Here is a 21,525-nt window from a genome sequence, read left to right as displayed (position 1 = left end):
CATGGGGGTGTTTTTAGAGGAGCTAGTGAACTCACAGGTATCCCCATAACAAGACCTCATCTAAGCGGCACTACTCACCCAAAGGCCCCATCTCCAAATACCACAAAGTTACTTTGGAACTTGGAGTTTCAATGCACATTTGGTGAGTATGTGAGGAATGACATCATAGACCATATGCTGGCAACCTCTTTCAGTAAAGAGATCCAGATAGTAACAGGTTGTACATTATATTAGGACTGTGTCACGTTTTATTGTTTGTGTGTGTGTGTGTGTGTGTGTCCTGAGGCTTTTGTGCTCAAGGCACAGTGCCAATTTCAGCTTTTTGGTAACTAATTGGAGATAAGAGTATCAAGGATTTAATTGCCAAGATTGGCTTTGAATTGTGATCCTCAGATCTCAACTTCCTGAGCAGCTAGAATTATAGAGATAAGCCACTAGCTCCTGGTGCTGTTTTAACACCCATAAAAAAAAAAAAATGTAAAAACAGGCCTGGTGATAGTGGCTTACAACTAATTCTAGCTAATCAGAAAGTTGAGATCTGAGGATCATAGTTCCAAGCCAGCTCAGGCAGGAAAGTCTGCAAAATTATTTCCAATAAACCACCAAAAACCCAGAAATGGAACTGTGGCTGTAGTGGCAAAGCACTACCTTGAGCAGAAAGCTCAGGGACAGCACCCAGCCCTGACTGAGTTCAAGCCTGCACCCATACCCATATATATATACACACATACAAGTAAAAACAATTACAAATTGTAGGCTTTATTTGATTCTGTACTAGATTAATTTACTCTCTCAACTTTGTTTTTTCTATGTCCTCTCTTCATGGAACAATATTTTTGTCCAGCCCTCAACAGACTGTGAGAGGGACCTGGGAGCTGATATAGAAGAACTCCTCTCTGAATGGCTGGGGATACATTTTGGGAAATGTGTCAAATGATTTACACTAACAAGTGACCCAGCCAACAACATGGTATCAAATGGCAGCACTATGGGTCTGTTTATGCCATTATCACCATGAGCTTCTAAGCCATGTGTTGTGCTACAATACCATAGATCACCTGGCAATAGAAATTTTTTCAGTTCCATTTTAATCTGAGACGCTGTTGTACAGCTCATTGTTGATGGAAACAGTTAAATGAGTGACTGTATCTACAGTCAAAGGACACCTTGGAAAAAGTACTCTTTGCAAGAATATATATAGGCAGATTTTCCTTCCACTTTAAAATCTCAAATGTTTCTTTGGCCCCATGCTGGTGGCTCATGCCTGTAATTCTAGCAAGCTGAGATCAGGGTATTGCAGTTCAAAGCTAGCCTGGGCAGGAACATCCACAAGACTCTTTATCTCCCATTCAGCACCAAAAAGCAGTGAGTAGAGCTATGATTCAAGTGCTAGAGCACTAGCCTTGAGTAGAAAAGCTCATAGACAGTGTTCAGGTTCTGAGTTTAAGCCCCAGAATGGGCAGACAAAAAGAATTTGTTGCATGTGTGTGATCAAGTACATCCACCATGCTGTGTAATCATCATCACTACCCATTTTTATTAGTGTGTGTGTGTGTGTGTGTGTGTGTGTGTGAGTGCTAGGGATTAAACCCACACTCGTGTTAGTAAGGACTTTTATCACTGAACTACACCTACAATCCTTCCCAGGATTATTTTATTACCTCACACACAAATTTTATACCCATTAAGACCCTACTCTGTGCCTCTGTCTCCCAGCCCCTGGTAACCACTGTTCTACTTTGTCTCCAAGAATTCATTTATTCTGGTACCTTACTAAGTGGAATCATTCAGTATTTGCCCTTCTGTGCTAGGCATGGTTAGCATAATGCTTTCAAATTTCTGTTTTGTCCTTTGCCCCTCAAACTGGCTCTGACCTGCCTAGGGTGACCAGCTAAGATGTCTGTTCTCCATCCCCTGCCCCGCCCCCTCCTCTGGCTGTGCTCTCAAATAGCTGATCTGGGGGTATACTTTGCTTGGTGCCCCACCCCACACTCATATAAACAGCTTCCCTAGAATTAGGGGACTAGAACATGGAGGAGTCACACAATGCCAACCTGCTTTCTTTCCCCCCTCATCATTCTTTCCAACATTCAACTATTAGAAAGTGAACAGCTACAAGTGTCCACATTATCCCAGTCAGTCACAGGCTGTGACCTGAATTGGAAGGTACCGCTCAGCAACTCAACAGCCACCTCTGCAAGGTGAGGCAGAGCAATCTTGGGGAAGGACCATTTCTGGGGAGGCAGATAAAGTTCTTTAAGAAAGCTTTATATAATTGTAACCCCTCTCTACTAAAAAACAAAACAAAAAAGCCCCTTACATTAAAAAAAAGTTTTATAATATTGGTTGTTCATATCTGTGATCCTAGCTCTCCAGAAAGCTGAGACCTGTAAGATTGTGGTTAGAAGCTAACCCTGGCAGAAAAGTCTGTGAGACTCTCTCACCAATCAACCAGCAAAATGCCAGACTTGAGGTGTAGCTCAGGTAGAATACCAACTATGAACAAAAAGCACCGTGTGAGAGTAAGCCCTGCAACTGGCACAAAATAAAACAAACTTTACAAGCAGAGCTATGCTCAGTGCCCAGTGAAGAGCCAGGTGACTTTTCCACTGAGGTCTCATCTGTGTTACCTTATTACTTTAATTACATGATTACAACAGCCTAGACCCTAAGTACCCCAAAACAGGACCGCAAACTGCCTCTGAAGAAGGGCTAGCTTAGTTAAAACAAAACCAAATTCTTAATAAATGATTTAGATCAGGATAATAATGATGATTAAGATAATGATAGTTCCCATTAGCAGGGCTAATTATTCCTTAAGTAGGATAAAAGTAATTATGTAGAAATTTCACCAGCTACTGTGAAACTATTTTAATAAGTATAAAAAACATATTCCTTTCTATGTAAGAAGTCAATTATATTTGTTATAATCTCAGGACATAGAAAAGATTTCAAAATAGTTAAAACAAATTTGTCAATACAAAGTTTTGAAAAGATCAGTCACATTGTAGCTAATATATAGTAAACATTTACTGAGCACTTAGTGTCAGGCACTCTTCTAATCAGTTTGTATGTTTAACTCTCAGCACCTTCCAGAACCACTCCATGAGGGTTATCAACCAGACCTGGAAGACTGCAACAGACTGGAGTGACTTCTGGATGAGGGTGAGGCAAGACCAGTGGTCCGAGTGTGCTGTTTCCCTCTGCCTCATCAGCCTTGTTAACTGCCAGCAGTTTGCTTCTGACTTGTACTGCACTTGTACTTTGAGGGTGGCAAGTGTTTCCCTTTTCAGGTACCCTACCTCTTAGGCCAATGAAAGCAGGACAGACATCCAAGCCTTTGTGGAGCAACATGGGGAGGAGGGGCAAGGCCTTGTGGATGCCTGGTTGGGCATCCCAATTAAGCCTTTTGAACAAAAATGTTACTTGGCTATCTATTTCAAAGAAGTTTTATCTTTCCTAAGAGAGATACAAGTCAAGTGCACTGGTGGCTCATGCCTATAATCCTAGTTACTCAGGGGACTGAGATCTGAAGATCACAATTCAAAGCCAACCTGGGCAGGAAAGTCTCCGAGACTCATCTCTAATTAACCACCAGAAAACCCCAAGGACACTGTGGTTCAAAATGGTAAAATGCTAGCCTTGAGCATAAAAGTGCAGGGGCAGTACCCAAGCCCCAAGTTCAAGCCCCACGACCGACAAAAAAAAAAAAAAAAAAAAAAAGGAAAGAAAAGAAAAGAAAGATACAGAAATGCTATGAATACTGACATGGTGGTTAACAGATGTCTGAGCTGGGTGCCAGTGGCTTACACCTGTAATACGAGCTATTCAGGAGGCTGAGATCTGAAGACCATGGTTTGAAGCCAGCCTGGACAGGAAAAGTCTGTGAGTCTATTATCTCCTAATCAACTGCCAAAAAGCTGGAAGTGGAACTGTGGTTCAAGTGGAAGAGTGCCAGATTTGAGCGTAAAAGCTAAGGAACAGCAGCTAGGCATTGACTTCAAGTCTTAGTACTGGCAGGTGTGAACATACACACACATACAAGGTATTTGGTTAACTATTAATCATTCTTTACAGGACAATCTGATGTATAAAGTACTCCTTATGATTTAATATTTATTGAACCATGACAGGTAAACAAACCAGAAAACACTCTCCCCTTTTTTAAAGAAAATGTAGGCTATGTTACTTTATTATTTATTTATTTATTTATTTTGTTGGTTGTGGGGCTTGAACTCTGGGCTTGGGTGCTGTCCCTGAGCTCTTCAGCTCAAGGCGAGTGCACTACCACTTGAGCCACATCACCACTCCTGGTTTTCTAGTGGTTAATTGTCTCACGGACTGCCTGGGCTGGCTTTGAACTGCAACCCTCAGATCTCAGCCTCCTGAGTAGCTAGGATTACAGGCATGAGCCACCAGCAACTGGTGGTTATATTACTTTAAATAATTAATTTAATCCTATATAGTAGATAGAAAACTATGCAACAATAATGGATTTTTTAAAAACTTGTTTAAGCTGAAAGAAAATTGTTAAAAGCTATTACCATAACATAATGACAACTAAGAACTATTTGTTTGAGACAGGTCTTCGTATATAGCCCAGGCTGGCGTCACCACACCCTAGTAATGACTTTTTTTTTTTTTTAATATAAATGAGTTTGGCTCATCAAAACAACTAAGGAAATCAACTCTTCTGAACATGTAATAAGAAACATGTAAGCAAGCAGTCAACGAGCAGTGTGTGTTGAGTCTACATTTTACACAGCCAGATGTGCAGCTCTGAATGCTCAGAGGTTCTCATTTGCCCAACTTTAGTGTTGTTTACCCTGTTCTGGGGAAAACTAAAGGAGAGGTGGTAGGAAGCCCATGTAGGTTAGCTGGTCATTCTGTCTGGCCCCTTATGCAATCAAATGTAATCTGGAATGAAACAGACCTTGGTACTTTCTGCCTAGCGGTCCCAGAACAAGTTACTTACCTTATCTGAATCAGCTGGAAGTATTTACCTTTGCACAGTTGTTGCAGGATTGGAATAAGTACATCAGTACTTACAACATGCTTAATCAATTAGCAGTTATTATTATTATTATTCCAGAAAAGGAAAAGTTCATTTACTATTTACTGAGTTCCAATTTTCTATGCTAGTCCCTGTTAGGATTCAACAATCTCTGGCTTCATTATCAACAATAAGGTATTTGTTGTTTTCATTACTTCAATATTGCTAAGATATGCCATTACTTCCCCTCCTTGATGACTACATGTCTGTTAACTCCGGGCCTTTCCCAGCTTTTTTCCTTAGTCCTCCTTGAGTCTCTTACCTCCCCTAACAGAGGATCTGAGCAACATCATTGCCAATCATGTAAGTAAAATGTCAACCTCCACCCCCCCCTTACAAAATTGGCAAGTATCTATTGTGAAATCACATGGTTCTTTTCATTCTGTGACAGTGTGGTAACTATAAAAATTACAAAGGCAATAAATATCATCTCCTGGAGTAAAAATAACGAACAGTGACCAATGGTCCCCATCCAGAGATGCTGTTTGGGTTTGTAAGATGCTTTAAAAATATTTGAACCAGTTCTTTAAAAACTGGGAGATTTTACATTTTAAAAAAAATCTGGATTTCTTTCTTTAAAAAATCTAGACTGCCTAACAGCAGTGAGTCTGGCAGGCTACCATTGGTGGAGGCCCACTGGCGGCTCTTGCGAGGCTCACACCTCCAGTATCCAAGTGTTTCTTTAGCTTCTGCTATACATGGTAAAGTGCTGCTACACAGATGTAATGCAACATGCCTGAAAACACTGCAAAATGCTACTTAAATCATTTAAAAAGTTATTTAAAAGTCTGATTAATGTTTACACATACTTTTCTTTGAAGTAATGAACTCAACAGAAGATCCCTTAAACCTGATCCAGCAAAAAAGCATTACTAAGGAAAAGGGCGAAAGAGATGCACAACTACCTTCCAGTTTTGTGTTACTCTGCAATAAGCTGAAGCAAAGGGCAGAAATTTGGCCTGTTAAAAAACAAACATTTATGGCAGCCATCTGAAGAAAACCAAAGTTAAAACCCTGTCATGTGTCAAGCTAACAAATTATTCTCCTCACTTCAGGCAAAACATGCCCCGAGCATGCACACACGCATATCACATGTGTACCAAGTCACGTCGTACAAATTCCCGAAGTGCACCAAGGCTTTACTCCAGACTTGAAAGGATCCTCTCTCTGGAAAATTCAGACAACTTAGTAATATACCTAATTATTTTTTATGATATATCACAGTTTACAATGAGAGCTTCTGAGTGTAAGGATTTTTGACATGGATAAGTAAAAAATGATTGCTGAACCTATTTCCCACAAGACATGAATATATAGTTCATATATATCGTATAAGAGCAGGGAGGTGGTAACTTCTTTGGGTTCTCCTGTGGTCCTTACAATTTCCAGTGATGCCAGTTGCTTGACTGCATCCACCGTGAAGGGCAATTCTCAGGAAGTCGAAGGTACCATCATTCTCATTAAGTGTGTGTATTTTATTTTCTGGTGGTACTGGGGTTCAAATTCTACCACTTAAGCCATGCCTCTTGCTTTTTTGGCTTTATTTTTTCAGATAAAGTCTCACATTTTTGTCCCGGGCTGGCTTTGTACCAAGATCCTCCTATCTATGCATCCAGCATAGCTGCAATTATAGTATAGGCATGTACAACCATGTTGAGATAGATCTTGCTAACATTTTTGCTTGGGCTGATCTGGAACCATAATCCTGCCCAACATCTCTACTTCTTGAGCAGTTAGGATTACAGGAACGAGACATCATGACTGGCCAACTATGTATATTTTTAAATTGTCTGGTACCGCATATTCATGCTTCAGAATAAATTTATTTTGAAAAAGTTACAGACTATGAAGGACTGCTTTAGTAAAGAAGCAGGTCAAAAGAAGTAGTCCCTTCTTCCACAAATTAAAAAATTTTAAGTTAATATTAACCAACACTTGAAAAAATGCCACTCAACCTTATCCAAAAAGAAATGTACTCATTACCTGACTTACATAACTGTAACCCCTCTGTACATCACCTTTATAATAATAAAGAAAATTAAAAATAATTTTATAAATGCCACTCAATGTACTAGGAGGCAAATCTACTTCAAGGCAGTTTAGAGGTAAGAACTCTTAACTTAGCTTTGCTAACATATTCTAGCAATGCTCACGATGCATGCCAATCACCTCATTTTTACAGTAGAAAACAAGACTCTTCAACTCATCAAGATAATAACACTGACTATATGTTATGGCACTGCTCAACTAAAATCAGAGAAAGGCAGCATGTGACATGGTTCTCAAAGGTGAACCAGGGGCATGCCATCACAGCAAACCCAGTTTTGAAAGGTGAGGCCTGTTAGGTCCTAAGACTCACCATTAGGAATAGCAACTTGTCCTTCTATACAGATGAGGAGAGCAGCACCACTGTCACCCCATACTTACCATCAGGATCTATCTACGAACAATTTTTTGATTTAAGAAGCACAGCATAGCTGGGTGCTGGTGGCTCACATCCGTAAGCCTAGGCACTAAGGAGGCCGAGATCTGAGGATTACGGTTCGAAGCTAACTGGGGCAGGAAAGTATGCAAGACTCTTATCTCCAATTAACCACCAGAAAACCAGAAGTGGCACCGTGGCTCAAAGTGGTAGAATGATCACCTTGAGTAAAAGAGCTCAAGGACAGTGCCCTGAGTTAAGTTCCATGACAGACAAAACAAACAAAAGTATCCACTCACATATACACATTAGAAAGAACATACATGAAAAACTTCTTGGCTAATAGCCAACTTCTAGCTAATAGCAAGAGCTATGTTATCCTAAATGTAACTTCTATTCATATATGGCTATTTAAAACTAAATTAAAGCCGGGCACCGGTGGCTCACACCTGTAATCCTAGCTACTGAGGATGCTAAGATCTTAGGATCACGGTTCAAAGCCAGCCCGGGCAGAAAAGTCTGTGAGACTATCTCCAATAAACCACTAAAAAACCAGAAGTGGTGCTGTGGCTCAAGCGGTAGAGCACTAGCCTTGAGCTGAAGAGTGTAGGAATAGCACCCAAACCCAGAGTTCAAAAGCCCCACCCCCTCCAAAAAAAACTAAATTAAATTTCAGTCCTGTTTCTATACTAACAGCATTTTAAGAGTTCACTGTGTTCACACAGAGCTAGCAGCTACTGTGCTAAACAATACTGTTACACAGACCATTTGCATCATGACAGTGTCCTATTGGACAGTGCTAGGGTACAGAACACTTACAAAAGAAATTCAGAAGAATATTGTAACCTCTTTCAGTGTGTGTGTGTGTGTGTGTGTACTGGCACTAGGACGTGAACTTACTACATAACAGTCTTGCTTGGCTTTCATATTCATAGCTGCTCCCTACCACTTGAACCAGACCTCCAGCCTAGCTTTTTATTATTTTAAAAATGGAATCTCGCACAGTTTTCTACATGGGGTGGCTTTGAACTGATATCTTCCAATTCTCAGCCTGTTGAGTAGCTGGGATTTATAGGTGTGAGCCTTTTGCACCTGGTAGTAACTAACATCTTTCTACACAGGCATAGAATTAAAAAGTGTTTCATTTAAAAATCATGGATATGGGGCTGGGAAGGTGGCTCAGTGGTGGAGTACTAGCCTTGCATTCATGAGGCCCTGGGTTCGGTTCCTTAGAACCACAAAAGCAGAAAAAGCCAGAAGTGGTGCTGTAGCTCAAGTGGTAAGAGTGCTAGCCTTGAGCTCAAGAGCTGAGGGACAGCGCACAGGCCCAGAGTTCAGACACCACAACTGACAAAAAAGAAAGAAAGAAAGAAAGAAAGAAAGAAAGAAAGAAAGAAAGAAAGAAAGAAAGAAAGAAAGAAAGAAAGAAAGAAAGAAAGAAAGAAAGAAAGAAAGAAAGAAAGAAAGAAAGAAAGAAAGAAAGAAAGAAAGAAAGAAAGAAAGAAAGAAAGAAGAAAGAAAGGATAAAGCTGGTTTGAACTCACTGATGAGTCTCCACTGATAATACAACTTGTAGGTACAGTTTTATGACACAAAACTTTGTTTCTGCGGGGCTGGGAAGGTGGCTCAGTGGTAGAGCGCTTGCCTTGCATGCATGAGGCCCTGGGTTCGATTCCTCAGCACCACATAAGCAGAAAAAGCCAGTAGTGGAGCTGTGCCTCAAGTGGTGAGCGCTAGCCTTGAGCTGAAGAGCTGAGGGACAGCACCCAGGCCCAGAGTTCAGGCCCCACAACTGACAAAAAAAGAAAAAAAAAAAAAGAACTTTGTTTCTGCAAATTATTTCTGAATCCAAACTGAAACAATTAATTAAAACTGAAACCACTCAGCTTCTAGCTTGCAAATCTCATGAGTTAAATACATTCATGAGATTTACATGAAAACCATCATTTTAAGCCTAAAATGACAACTTTTTTCTTCTATCACTCTTCTTCCTTCATTCTTGTTCCTTTTCTGACAGTTTCCTAATGGCAAAAAAATCAGGCATCTTTGTTAGTTCTAGGACTGTTAGAACTAGTCCTGAACAGGCTGCCCACTATAAAGTAACCATATATATATAGAATACATATATATGTAAGATATTCATCACATGTGATTTACACATACAATAGTATTGACATGCCTTATGATTGAGGATGTGTTTCAACAATTAGCTTCTTTGTCAAAAATTTCATTATCAAAATAGGAGCAATTCAGAGACTGCATGGATGGATATAGAACATGAATTAAATGGGTAGAGGTTTCCTTTCCCTGGAAGGAAAAGAAGCTGATCACTCCTGAAGCCTGAAGGGACTAGGTAACCTCCAGGACAGTCTGGAATGGGTATGCCAAAGCAAGACCAGCTCTGGGTCCAGGAACCTAATGGTGGGACACTTTTTCTGTGGAACTGGTAGAGGGCCTGACATACCAGGCCCTCCCCAAGTGAGATTTCTCAAGATGAAGACAACTGTACAGCCTCCCAGGAAATTTACAGGGGTAGCTGCCCCTTCTCAAGCAGAAATTGACAACTAGAAATGGTATATGTCAGCCTTTAGCCTTTGGGGTGAGAGCAAAAGAAAATGCCCTGAGACACTTTCAAGTGTTTGGCTGGGGACAAAAGTCCATGTTGAGGATGTTAAGAATCATCTAACCAATTTTGTGACTTTGCTGAGTTGAAAAACCATTCAACTATAAACTGACAAAAAAGACTCTGCTCTGTATGAAAGGCTGATAATGTTGGGTTCCATCAGTTAAACACATAATCAGGTTAATCAATATATGAAGGCACCAATTTTGAACAATTAAGGTTCGAGTGGAGATTTCTGAGAGCTAAAAAAGAAGTAAGACAGTGGGAGAGAAAGACAACATGGGATGACAGAAGCAAAACTACATCCAACCTAATGGATCTAAATATCTTTTAGTGGTTTGAAATTTCTAAACACAGTAAAAGAAAATACTGGAAATGGATAAACTGAAAAACACTGAAAGAAAACTAGCCATTCTTTCTTTGCACAAATCACCCATACTAAATATTGATTGTGCAAAAGGAGCCATCTGACAATGAGATGAGTACCACCATCCTTAGGTGCCCATGGTTAACAGATGAGGAAGTGGCACCAGTGTAACCACTCACTTGCCCAAGAGTTGTCTAAAGTTTCAGTGTCAGCTTAATAATCGACTACTGAAATATTTCTATCTTTAAGAGTAGAGCTAATTTTAAAAGTAAAGGTGATGTAAATCCACCTACAGAACTATTCAAAATAGAAAGTAAGGAAATAGATGGAATTGGATGGGAGAATTTTAGACATTCTGCTTTCAAGGAGATCAGAGGATACTGAGTGCAACTCAACGGGTTTTGTTAATTGGGATGTTATGTCACAGTGGTAAATGGGTGCGGGGCCACAAAACGCTATAGCTATGGTCCAGGCACAGGAGAATAACTCATTTTCAAATGTGGCATCTCCCCTTCTCAATGAGGACAGAGGTATAAACTGCTCTTCCTGCCTTACCTTTCCATGCCGTGCTCATGGCACAGGTCCATTAGGGTAAGGAGCATATGCAGTCAGTAGGAGTGAGAGAGGTAACCTCAGAAGGTGGGAAAGAACTTGAGCACACTGTGGAGACCAACTTTAAGACATTCAGTAGAGGATTTAGGGTGGCTTCTCCAAAGACTGCTGACCCAAGAGAAAAATAAGAAAATGTTCCTTATGCGCCAGCAATCTGGAGCTAAGACAAACTCTTAAGTCATATGTGCCCTACGGGCTCTTCTGTTTATGAAGGGGAGTCATGACAGACAGAGGTGTATTCTTGCAGTTCATTGTGAAAAGTGAACTCCTGTCTGATTTCAACAAGAAGACAGAGAACCAGACCCAGACAAAGAGTGAGGGAACAGCTATCAGAAGAGGCCTGATGCTGGTAAGAGTTGATAGAGGTTTGAGATAAAAGAGAAAGCTTGGGGAAGAAATAGGTGGGCAAGAATTGCTGATTACCTCCTGTATTTTCATGCTCCCAACATGATTGTTATAGCAGAGCTTCTTTTTGTTCTTATAGATGTCTTTTTTTTCCTGTGAAAGCACTAGGGATTGAACTTGAGGCCTTACACTTGTGATCTATCACTTGAGCCATGCCCTCTTTTTCTTTCTGCTTTCTCCCAGGCTGCCTTTGGACCATGAGCCTCTTATTCTACTCTTCCTTCACACTTAGGATTATAAGCCTGTACTATCTGGCCCTGTATATGGTCTCTAAAGGGAAAAAGGTGGGAGAGATAAAAGAAAAACCTTTTGATTACAGAGAACACATTTTTTTTCTTTAATATCCTGGTGAGCAAGGTATCACAGAAGCCCATGGGTGAAGTCATAAAAGAACACTATGCGGGGTAAGGGCATCAAATATGAGGACCTGAGTTCTAACCCCAGGACCTCAGTACTGGCATAGATATATGTCAGCAGAATTGCTTAATTTAAATTTCTAGCAGCCTTCTTTTGGAGACATGTTAATAAGAGTGGCCACAGAAGCAGCTGGACAATTAGAATTTGGATCATTATTATCTATGTTGGCAAAGTGTCTGAACAGTCCCTGCCTCATAGTATTTTATTGAAAATACATAACTATATACTTAAGAATGTAGATGAGGGATGAAGGTATAGTTTTGTTAAGACATACCGTCTAGCATGCATGAGGCCCTGAGTGTGATCTCCAGCACCATTAAAAAAAAAAGAAAAAAAATGCGATTGAGTTACTACTAAGAACAAATGTTAGGTTACTTAGAAAATAAAGTGATAAGTTATTGATTACAATGAAAGGTAAATAATATAAAACAAAAGTATGGGAGGAAGGAAGCGAGGCTAAAAAATGATGTATAGAAAAGATTCAAAGTGAAAGAAAGATGACATGGCATTATAAATGCAACTTTCCTGACAACATAAAAATTAGTGAGAACAAAGGGTGATATATTAGCATTAATTTCCTATCTTTCTTGAATGTAATACCATATCGAATTATACTGCATTATTTTTGCATGGAAAGTTAAAACATCTTCAATGAGTAAAAGAGATCTTAGAAGACAAAGCCCAGGATCTGAAAAATTCCATATGGATGTAACAAAAATAATAGCTTTTAATCAAAGTTGGTTAGACTTTGGCTAAGAACTCATTAGTTATGTGCACTTTCTATACTTATATCATAGGCCAACAAAAAAGTTTTTTTAAAAAACCTCTTTAGTTTGAAATATAATTGAAACTGTCAAAACAAATCCTGAAAAACAAAATGTTCTGACAGGGACTTCAAGAATAATAGAGGACAAAAAACACAGCAGAATTATGCAGACAATTTCATGAACTTCAAGGAATCCAATAACGCTAGTGAAAAGTCATTGTCACTGAAAAATTGAAAAGTGAATCTTTCTTGCACCTAGTTACTATACCTTAAGGTGACATTAGCAAGAAATAACTAAATTTGAAAGACTAGAATACCCCCTTCCTCCACCTTTGCCAAACAAACAAAACCAAAGTCAGACTGGGCACTGATAGCTCATGCCTGTAATCATATCTACTCAAGAGGCTGAAACCTGGAGCATCACAATTCAAGTCAGCTCTGGCAAAAAAAAAAAAAAAAATCTACAAGATTCCATCTCTAAACTAGCAACAAAGCTGGACTAGAGGAGCGCCTCAAGTGACAGAGTACCGGTCATAAACAAGAAAGTCAAATGAGAGCATGAGGCACTGAGTTCAAGCCCTGGTACCAGAACAAAAAACAAAATAAAACATAACAAAAATCCAAGTCAGTTGTGGATTTATACTCATGGTAATGATGGCTTTCTTTCCCAAATCCTTCCAATGAGTGTCCTTGGTCTTCCTCCTTGTGTTTGCCACTTGAAGCCTGGTATGGAGCACTCTCAGAACAGCTAGACAGCACACTTGGCAATTCTATTAGCCCTGCTGGGCTGGATGAAAACAAATTTGTTTCTCCTGGTCCCATGAAGATAGAAGTGCACTAAAAGTGAGTCAATGTTCTCCATTCCTACCTCATCTACCTACTACCATCTACCTATTGTAGATACCCAGTTTAGTGTTAGGTATAAACAAGAGCAAACAAATATAAGTGAGTTGCAGACCATACCCCCACTAAACCTCCAGGGGAATTTATTCCAGGAATTCACTATTGATTCTTTTCTTTATTATTTTTTATGATCCAAGACTAGGACTCAAACTCAGTCCTGATGCTTTTGCTTACTGGCTGTTGCTCTACTAACTGAGCCACACCTCCAACTCCCTAACTCAGTCTTATCTTTAGCAACACTGTAGATCTGGACCCATGTCCTACAGACCATGTAAACTTTCTCTTGGCTATTCTGATATGAACTTTAGTCATAACAACCATGTACAGAAGACAAGCTGCTGTTCCTACTATCATTTTACTTACCTCTTTGACACTATGTGTTACTGCCCATATTAGAAAAACTCTTGACATCACTTGGAAAGAAGTCAGGACAACAGAAGATGGAACAATTCCTGAAAGAAAATTTTAAGGATGGATTAGTTTTATCATAATACATTTTAGAAACATTCAAAATTTATATGTTTATACTCAAAATCATCTTGGGTCATTAAAACTTATCTGTACTGACCAATCTGGGTGACTTTTTAAAGCCTTTCAAAATCCACCATCAAGGCACAGTGGCTCACACCTGAAACCCCAGCAATGGATGAAGTATAAGGAGGAGGATTGTGGCCCGAGGCCAAACCTGGCAAAAATGTGGGCTCCTAACTGCAAATAAAGCAAAAAAGGCCTGAGGGTGTGACTCAAGTAGGAAAGTATTTGTCTAAGAGTGAGAGGTTCCTTAGCACTGCCCCCTCCCCCCAAAAAACCCCCAGTAAGTAAAGACCAAGTACATTATTTTTATACATAGAGGAAAAACAAAACCCCCAGCTACCTAACTTTTAAGTAGCAGAGAAAGTTCATTTTAAAATGTGTTCTAGAGTGAATAAGCAACAATGGGTAGAAATCAGCCCTACTGTGTCTAGTGATTGTTAAAAGCTCCTGAATATCAGACATGATAGCTCTTTAATGGTTAAGTCCAGCACCTCTTATTATCAACTTCAGTATTTTGCTAACAAGCGCATAAAAGATTATTATCTTTAAAGCCATTTGTTCAGTACAAGCATTGGTATAATTATCTTTCCAATGTTCTCAATTTAAAACATTGGAATATCTTTAATTATTTTAGATAATCATCAAATCTGCTAAGTTTGCAGCTCTTTAGCCTATCCCTTCAATTGATAGGAGCATAATGCCTATCTAGAGACAAACCACCACTAGTGTGTGTACACACACACACACATATGTATACACATACTCATAAATGTATATATACATATGTAGAAATATGTATATATATGCAAATACACACACACATATGTCTTGCCTCCTTTAATTCTTGTTTATTTATTTATTTTTGGGTCCGGTCATGGGGTCTGAACTCTGGGCCTGGGTGCTGTCCCTCAGCTCTTCAGCTCAAGGCTAGCGCTCTACCACTTGAGCCACAGCATCACTTCCGGCTTTTTTTCTTTTTGCTTATGTGGTGCTGAGGAATCGAACCCAGGGCCTCACGCCTGCAAGGCAAGCGCTCTACCACTGAGCCACCTTCCCAGCCCCTCCTTTAATTCTTAAACCCAGAAGTACCTCATTATCTGTCAATATCATTTCCTCTTTGAAACTTTACTCTGGTAAGGAACTGCTACTAAAACAAAATCTGAAAGGAAAACATGGGCATTCCATCTGGCAGCTCTTCTCTGGGTTAATTTGCTGCTGGCACCTACACTCACCAACTTTCTGAACCACTCAGGTTGCATAGGGGTAAGTGCCAAATATTTCCACTTTAAAAAATAACTTTGCTGGGCACTGGTGGCTCACACCTGTAATTCTAGCTACTCAGGAAGTTGAGATATGAGGATCATAGTTCAAAGCCAGCCGAGAGGCACAATGTCTATGTACCAGATATGCCTATAATCCTAGCCACTCGAAGCCTGACTCTTATCTCCAATAAACTACTCAGAAAAAGCTTGAAGTGGTGCTGTTGCTCAAGTGGTAGAGTGCTAGCCTTGAGCAAAGGCTCAGGGACAGCACCTAGGCCTGAGCAAACCCTAGGAACAGCCCTCCTCCCAAACATACATACACACACACACACACACACACACACACACACACACACACACACACACACACGCATATACATACATATACACATATACATAACTACATGTATATGTACATACATATATACATATATGATTGATTATATATATATATACCAAAATGAACTGCAGGAAATGGAAAGAAGAAGGCTTTTTTCTTTGCTGTTTCTACTTTCTTTTCTTTTTGCCTTGTCTGTTCATTTATCTGTCTTTAGGAAGGTAAGGGGGAACATAGAAATGGAGGGACACAAGAGGTGAACAAATGCAGCAGTAGTACTCACTAGACACTGTTGAAAATAAAGTATACAATTTGTGGGTGGGGACAGGAGGGAAAAACTGGGAGAGAGGGAGGGAATGAGTGACACTGTCCAAAATGAAATGTACTCTTTATCTGACTTACATAAGAGTAACCACTCTGTATATCACTTTTATAACAATTTAACAATATTTACCAAAGAAAGAAAGAAAGCTAGCTCAGGCAGGAAAGCCCATAAAACTCTTATCTCCAATTAACTACAAAAAAAAAAAAAAAAAAAAAAAAGCTGTAAGTGGAGCTGCGGCTTATAATGGTGGAGTGCTAGCTTTGAGTAAAAAAGTTCCAGGACAGTGCCCAGACCCTGACTTTAAGACCAGGACTAGTATAACTAGACAGATGAACACACACACACACACACACACACACACACACACACACACACACACACACACACACTAGTATAACTAGACAGATGAACACACACACACACACACACACACACACACACACACACACACACACACACACACACCTAAGAAACAAACTAATTTCATCTTCATCAATAGTTATTGGACCACCCTGGCCAGTGTTCATTCTTCTAAGTCCTCTAAAATGCACTCAGACTTTGAAGCATTTATATAGTTGGATAAACTACAACTTGCGGAAAGTACTACAAATCAGACGGATTTACAATTGCCTCTACAGGTTTTAATAAGGCAGGAAATCACTTCACGTCTCATTAAGAAAGAGATGCTACAGACTGCTAAAGTAAATCTTTGAAAGGAAGTATGGGCTTTGAGGGAGGATAGCTTGGTTCCCAAAAGAAAGTAACATGGATATGTCAAGCACGATGTCTGGTATATAGAGGTACCTAATAGATCTTGAAGAATTAAAGTAAAATAGAAATGCACTATCATTCATAATCCATATGTCTATATGCAACATATTACCTGTATAGATAGATAATGCAGGGAATGTGGACAAATAGAATATATTTTTATAGTACTGACAGTCTAAAAATAAACCTTCACATTTATGGTCACTTGATTTCCAATAACAGTGCTAAGACAAATAATGCTGGGACAAATGGACAGCCACATGTCTAAAAAAAACCCACAAATAGCTCTAGGCATTCACACACAGTGAGATCACAAGAGGATACTGTTAGGGGAAGAACACAAAAGTACAATGCCTATGTGCCTCTAATCATATAAAATAATATTTATCAAAATGAATTCCAGGAATTGGAAACAACAACAACAAAAAGAAACTGAATGATTTCATCACATATAAAATCCAACACAGGACCAGGATGAGGTGTGCTGATATAGTGTTTGGCTAGTAATGTGCAAGGCCCTGGATCTGATTTTGACACATACATATCTCAAAATAGGTTAAAGATCTAATTTAAGAGCTAAAACTATAAAACTCTTCAAAAACAAAATCTTGCAGGTTTGAATTAGGTAACTGTCTATGAGGTGTAACACCAAAGGCACTTAAGAAAATAAATTAACGAGTCTTCATAAAAATTACAAACTTTTCTGCTTTAAAGAAAACTGGAATTTTCATATACAGCTGGTGGTATGGCACTGTACAATAATACAGCTAGCTACTTGTAAACACTTGCTAGTACCTCAAAACATTAAAATATAAAGTACCATATTCTACTTCTAGGCTTAATATTTGTGCACATAAGATGAAAATATATGCTCTCACAAAATATATAAATGTATGTTCTCATTAATATTCATGAGTCAAAAAGTGGAAATAGGGGCTGGGAAGGTGGCTCAGTGGCAGAGTGCTTGTCTTGCATGAATGAGGCCCTGGGTTCAATTTCTCAGCACCACATAAACAGAAAAGGCTAGGAGTGGCACAGTGGTTCAAGTGGTAGAGTGCCAGCCTTGAGCAGAAGAGCTGAGGTTCAGCACCCAGGCCTAGGTTCAGGCCCCATGGCCGACAAAAAGAAAAGATAAGGAAAGAAAAGAAAAAGAAAAAAAAGTGGGATGAATCACTAAATAAAATGTATGTCTTTAAAAAGGAAAATTAAAGCCTGGTGCTGGTGGCTCATGGCTGTAACCCTAGCTTCTCAGGAGACTGAGAAATTAGATAGAGATTTGATGATAGAATGGGCCAGGAAAGTCTGTGAGATGCTTATTTCCAATTAACCACCAAAAACAAAACAAACAAACTAACTAAACAGAAGTAGAACTATGGTTCAAGTGTAGAGTGCTAGCCGTGAGCAAAAAAGATAAGGGACAGCACCCAGGCCCTGGGTTCAAGCTCTACTACTGGTATACAACATGAAAAGGAAGATCAGAATAAAATAATAGGAAAAAAGAACAAAGTCATGATGTGTCAGAATACTGATGAACTTTCAAGTTATTATGCTGAATGAAAAGAAGCCAGTGGCAAAAGACCATATACTATATGATTTAATGTGAAATATCCAAAATAAGAAAACCTATAGAATACAAAGTAGAGTAGTGGTTACTTAGGGTTGGAGGTGTCGGGAAACAGAAAGTGACTACTAATGGATTTCTTTTTGGGGTAATGAAAGTATACTTAAATCAATTTTGATACTGGTTGCACATTTCATTATGCACTCTAAATTATTAATGGAATAAAACTTTTATTAAAAAATAAACATGAGTGAAGCATACAGCCTGGTTATGTAATTATGTACTGCAATACAGCTAAAGAAGTGAATTAGTGTGTCAGTGAATACTTAGTGAATACAGTGTACTCAACCAGATCATACTTCCAGAAAGAAAACATTAAAAAAAATACTAAGAATGAATTTCTTGTGAGTTATTAAGTATTTGCTGCTTAAGGAAAGGCTACATTTCAAGTTGCTCCCTACTCCATTCTTAAATTAAAAACATGCCTTTTCCCTGACACAACCATACTGCTAATACTGCCAGCAGTACTCTATGCTTGCTGGCAATAAAAAGTTCAGGATCAGAACTCAGATTTTCAAGTTCAAAATCTGGATTGTATTCTAGTCAGTCACAAGCAAGAATCAGGCTCTGGAGACTGACTTACACTAATCAAAGCCATAAGAGATTTGGTGATAAACCCAATTGTCAACGTATTTATTTATAACAACAGTAAAACCTTTGAAAAAGCTGTATGACAGAAATTTTGGAGACCTTCATCTAGTGGTATTTTTTTTCTTATGTCAAAAGTGGGGTGCTTACAAAGTATGACCTCAAACAAAAATCTAGAAAGTCTGGAGAAAAATAGTGCAAATGTAGTTGAATATATTTGTGTGTGTGTGTGTGTGTGTGTGTGTGTGTGTGTATGTGATGCTAGTGATTAAACGAAGGTGGCGTCATGAATGTTAGGCAAGTGTTCTATAACTGAGCTATGCTCCATACCTGCACAGGAATACTAAGTATCCCTTTTCAAAAAAAAATATTATCCATTTTGTTTGTCTTTCTTTCAAAATATGCTAAACAAAAAATTATCAGAATGTTTTTCTTAAAACAAGTTTTAGTATTCAGATGCAATGATTTACTATTTTCTTCTAAGCACATTTTAAAACACAGTTCAGTTCTATTGTTTATATTGTTTTTCTTCTACTCACTCAAAATCTTAAGTATTTTCTCCAGTTTAACTTGAGTAATGGTATTCCTTGTAGTGAATACATTATATTTATTTCCCTGTGGGAGTTGCTTCAATTTCCTGACACTATAAGGGAAGGAATGCAATATTACACTTAGAATTTTCTGAGGCATAGATTTCTTCTTCTCTTTCTCTTCCTCACCCCCCTCCCCCACCACACTTCTGCCCTGCCCACTCCTCCTTTTTTTCTTTTCTTTCTTTTTTTTATTTTTAAACCAGTCCTGGGGCTTGAACTCAGGGTCTGGGTGCTCTCCCTGAGCCTCTTTGTGTTCAAGGGTAGTTAGTGCTCTATCACTTCAGCCACAGCACCACTTCCAGTTTTTTCTGAGTAGGTTTTCAGAGATAAAAGTCTCATGAATTTTCCTGCTCAGGTTGGCTCTGAACTGCAATCCTCAGATCTCAGCCTCCTGAATAGCTAGGATTTATAGGCAGAATCACCTGTACCCAGCTTCTTCATTTTTATTTCCTGGGGACAGTCTTCCAGAAGAATTATTAGGTCAAATGGTACAAATATCTTCAAGGCTCTTGCTATTATACCATCAAATTGCTTTCCAAAGGTGATTTATATGCCTACCAGCAATAAGCAAAAATGCATACCACAGCACTGTGCACTTATCAATGGTAAGAAACTCATGAATGCTTTCTAATTTGGCACAAATGCTGAGAAATATCTAGCCTTGCCTTTAGGCCTTTTGTTGTCCTTATCCAGAGAAGCTACCCAATTAGGCTCCTTAATTTCTCCATATGATGTCATTCATTCCAACTTTCAGTGTATGTGGCACATCTACTCATCTTAACCCACCACCTAGCAAACTGTAGTTCAAAAGCCCTGACAGAACAATGTCTAAACACCTACCCCACTGGACCAGTGAATATACCAGCAGTAAAAGGGGCCAACTCAAGAAAACCTGAAGGCTAGCTCTGAGTCTATCCTTGGATTCAACTGACAAATAGCAAAAGGCTACAGAGATGGACTATATTATATATTATCTTAGCTCTGAACAGAACTGCATCACTGACTTTGACTTATTGTGGGTTTCCTAAGAAATGGTCACAAAACTACCTAATTTACTGGAGGAATGTTATATAGTATAATGTCCACCTGTTAGTCAATGCCTTTTAGATAAAGCCCCAGTGGGAAATTTGTTCTGGTTCTTAATGTTATAAAATGTTTGCTCATTTTCAGTGATAAGAATTACATAACTCAGCTACCATATTCCACGTGGTAGTAGCCAGAAAGCTTAGAGGCAAACTATATATATTATTATTGTGTGTGTAAGTTATCATAGTCCTTGTGGAATGTGGAAAGAATGCAGACTAGATCCTCTTCTTCTTGAAGACAATTTTATTATATTTGCATTTATTTTCTATCACCCTTATTTGTTAAAACCCAAACTTGAGATGTTCTTTTTGCAAGCTACTTAAGTTGGAGTATTCAGAGTATAATCTTATCATTATACTCTAGGTTAATATTCATTTAAGAAAGATTTAGTAGGCACCTACTGTCATTTTATTTAACATTTATTTATTGGAGGCCTTTCTGTTTCATCACTGTTCTCTATGTGGGACCTAACAGTGAGAGGAATATGCTGAGCACATGCTTACACCCTCTGGTTGTAACAGACATGTTGCAGGATAGTTCTTATTTTGAAGACATTTCTCTGAAGGCAATGAGAGGGCACTAGACATTTGTAAACAGGAAAATGGCATGATCAGATCTTGGTTTCAGAAAGGTATCTGCCAGCAGCACAAACTTTTGGCAAGGCAAGGGAAGAAGTTGAGGAGAAATAATTATGTTGAAAGGGCAAACAACTTGTGAATAAAACACTGGCAGATAAAAGAAAAAAGCCATGTGCTCAAACACACACACACACACACACACACACGTGTGTGTGTGTGTGTGTGTGTGTTAAAAGCTGTGTAAAGAGGATCTGGCTATTAG

General features: G+C 38.9%; 1 protein-coding gene across 1 annotated transcript in view; it reads right to left on the bottom strand.

Moving 5' to 3' along the window:
- Hacd2 (3-hydroxyacyl-CoA dehydratase 2) overlaps positions 1–21,525 on the bottom strand; it is a 75,520-nt gene that overhangs the window by 16,356 nt on the left and 37,639 nt on the right. Inside the window, exon 4 of the mRNA XM_070030052.1 lies at positions 13,932–14,020. Coding sequence (XP_069886153.1) covers positions 13,932–14,020 — 89 coding nt within the window. The remainder of the gene's footprint in view (positions 1–13,931; positions 14,021–21,525) is intronic.

The sequence above is a fragment of the Dipodomys merriami genome, unplaced genomic scaffold, assembly GCF_024711535.1.
Source record: "Dipodomys merriami isolate MVZ:Mamm:240054 unplaced genomic scaffold, mDipMer1.0.p SCAF_2, whole genome shotgun sequence".
Classification (NCBI taxonomy): domain Eukaryota; kingdom Metazoa; phylum Chordata; class Mammalia; order Rodentia; family Heteromyidae; genus Dipodomys; species Dipodomys merriami.
This window is presented reverse-complemented; position numbering and strand designations above follow the sequence as displayed.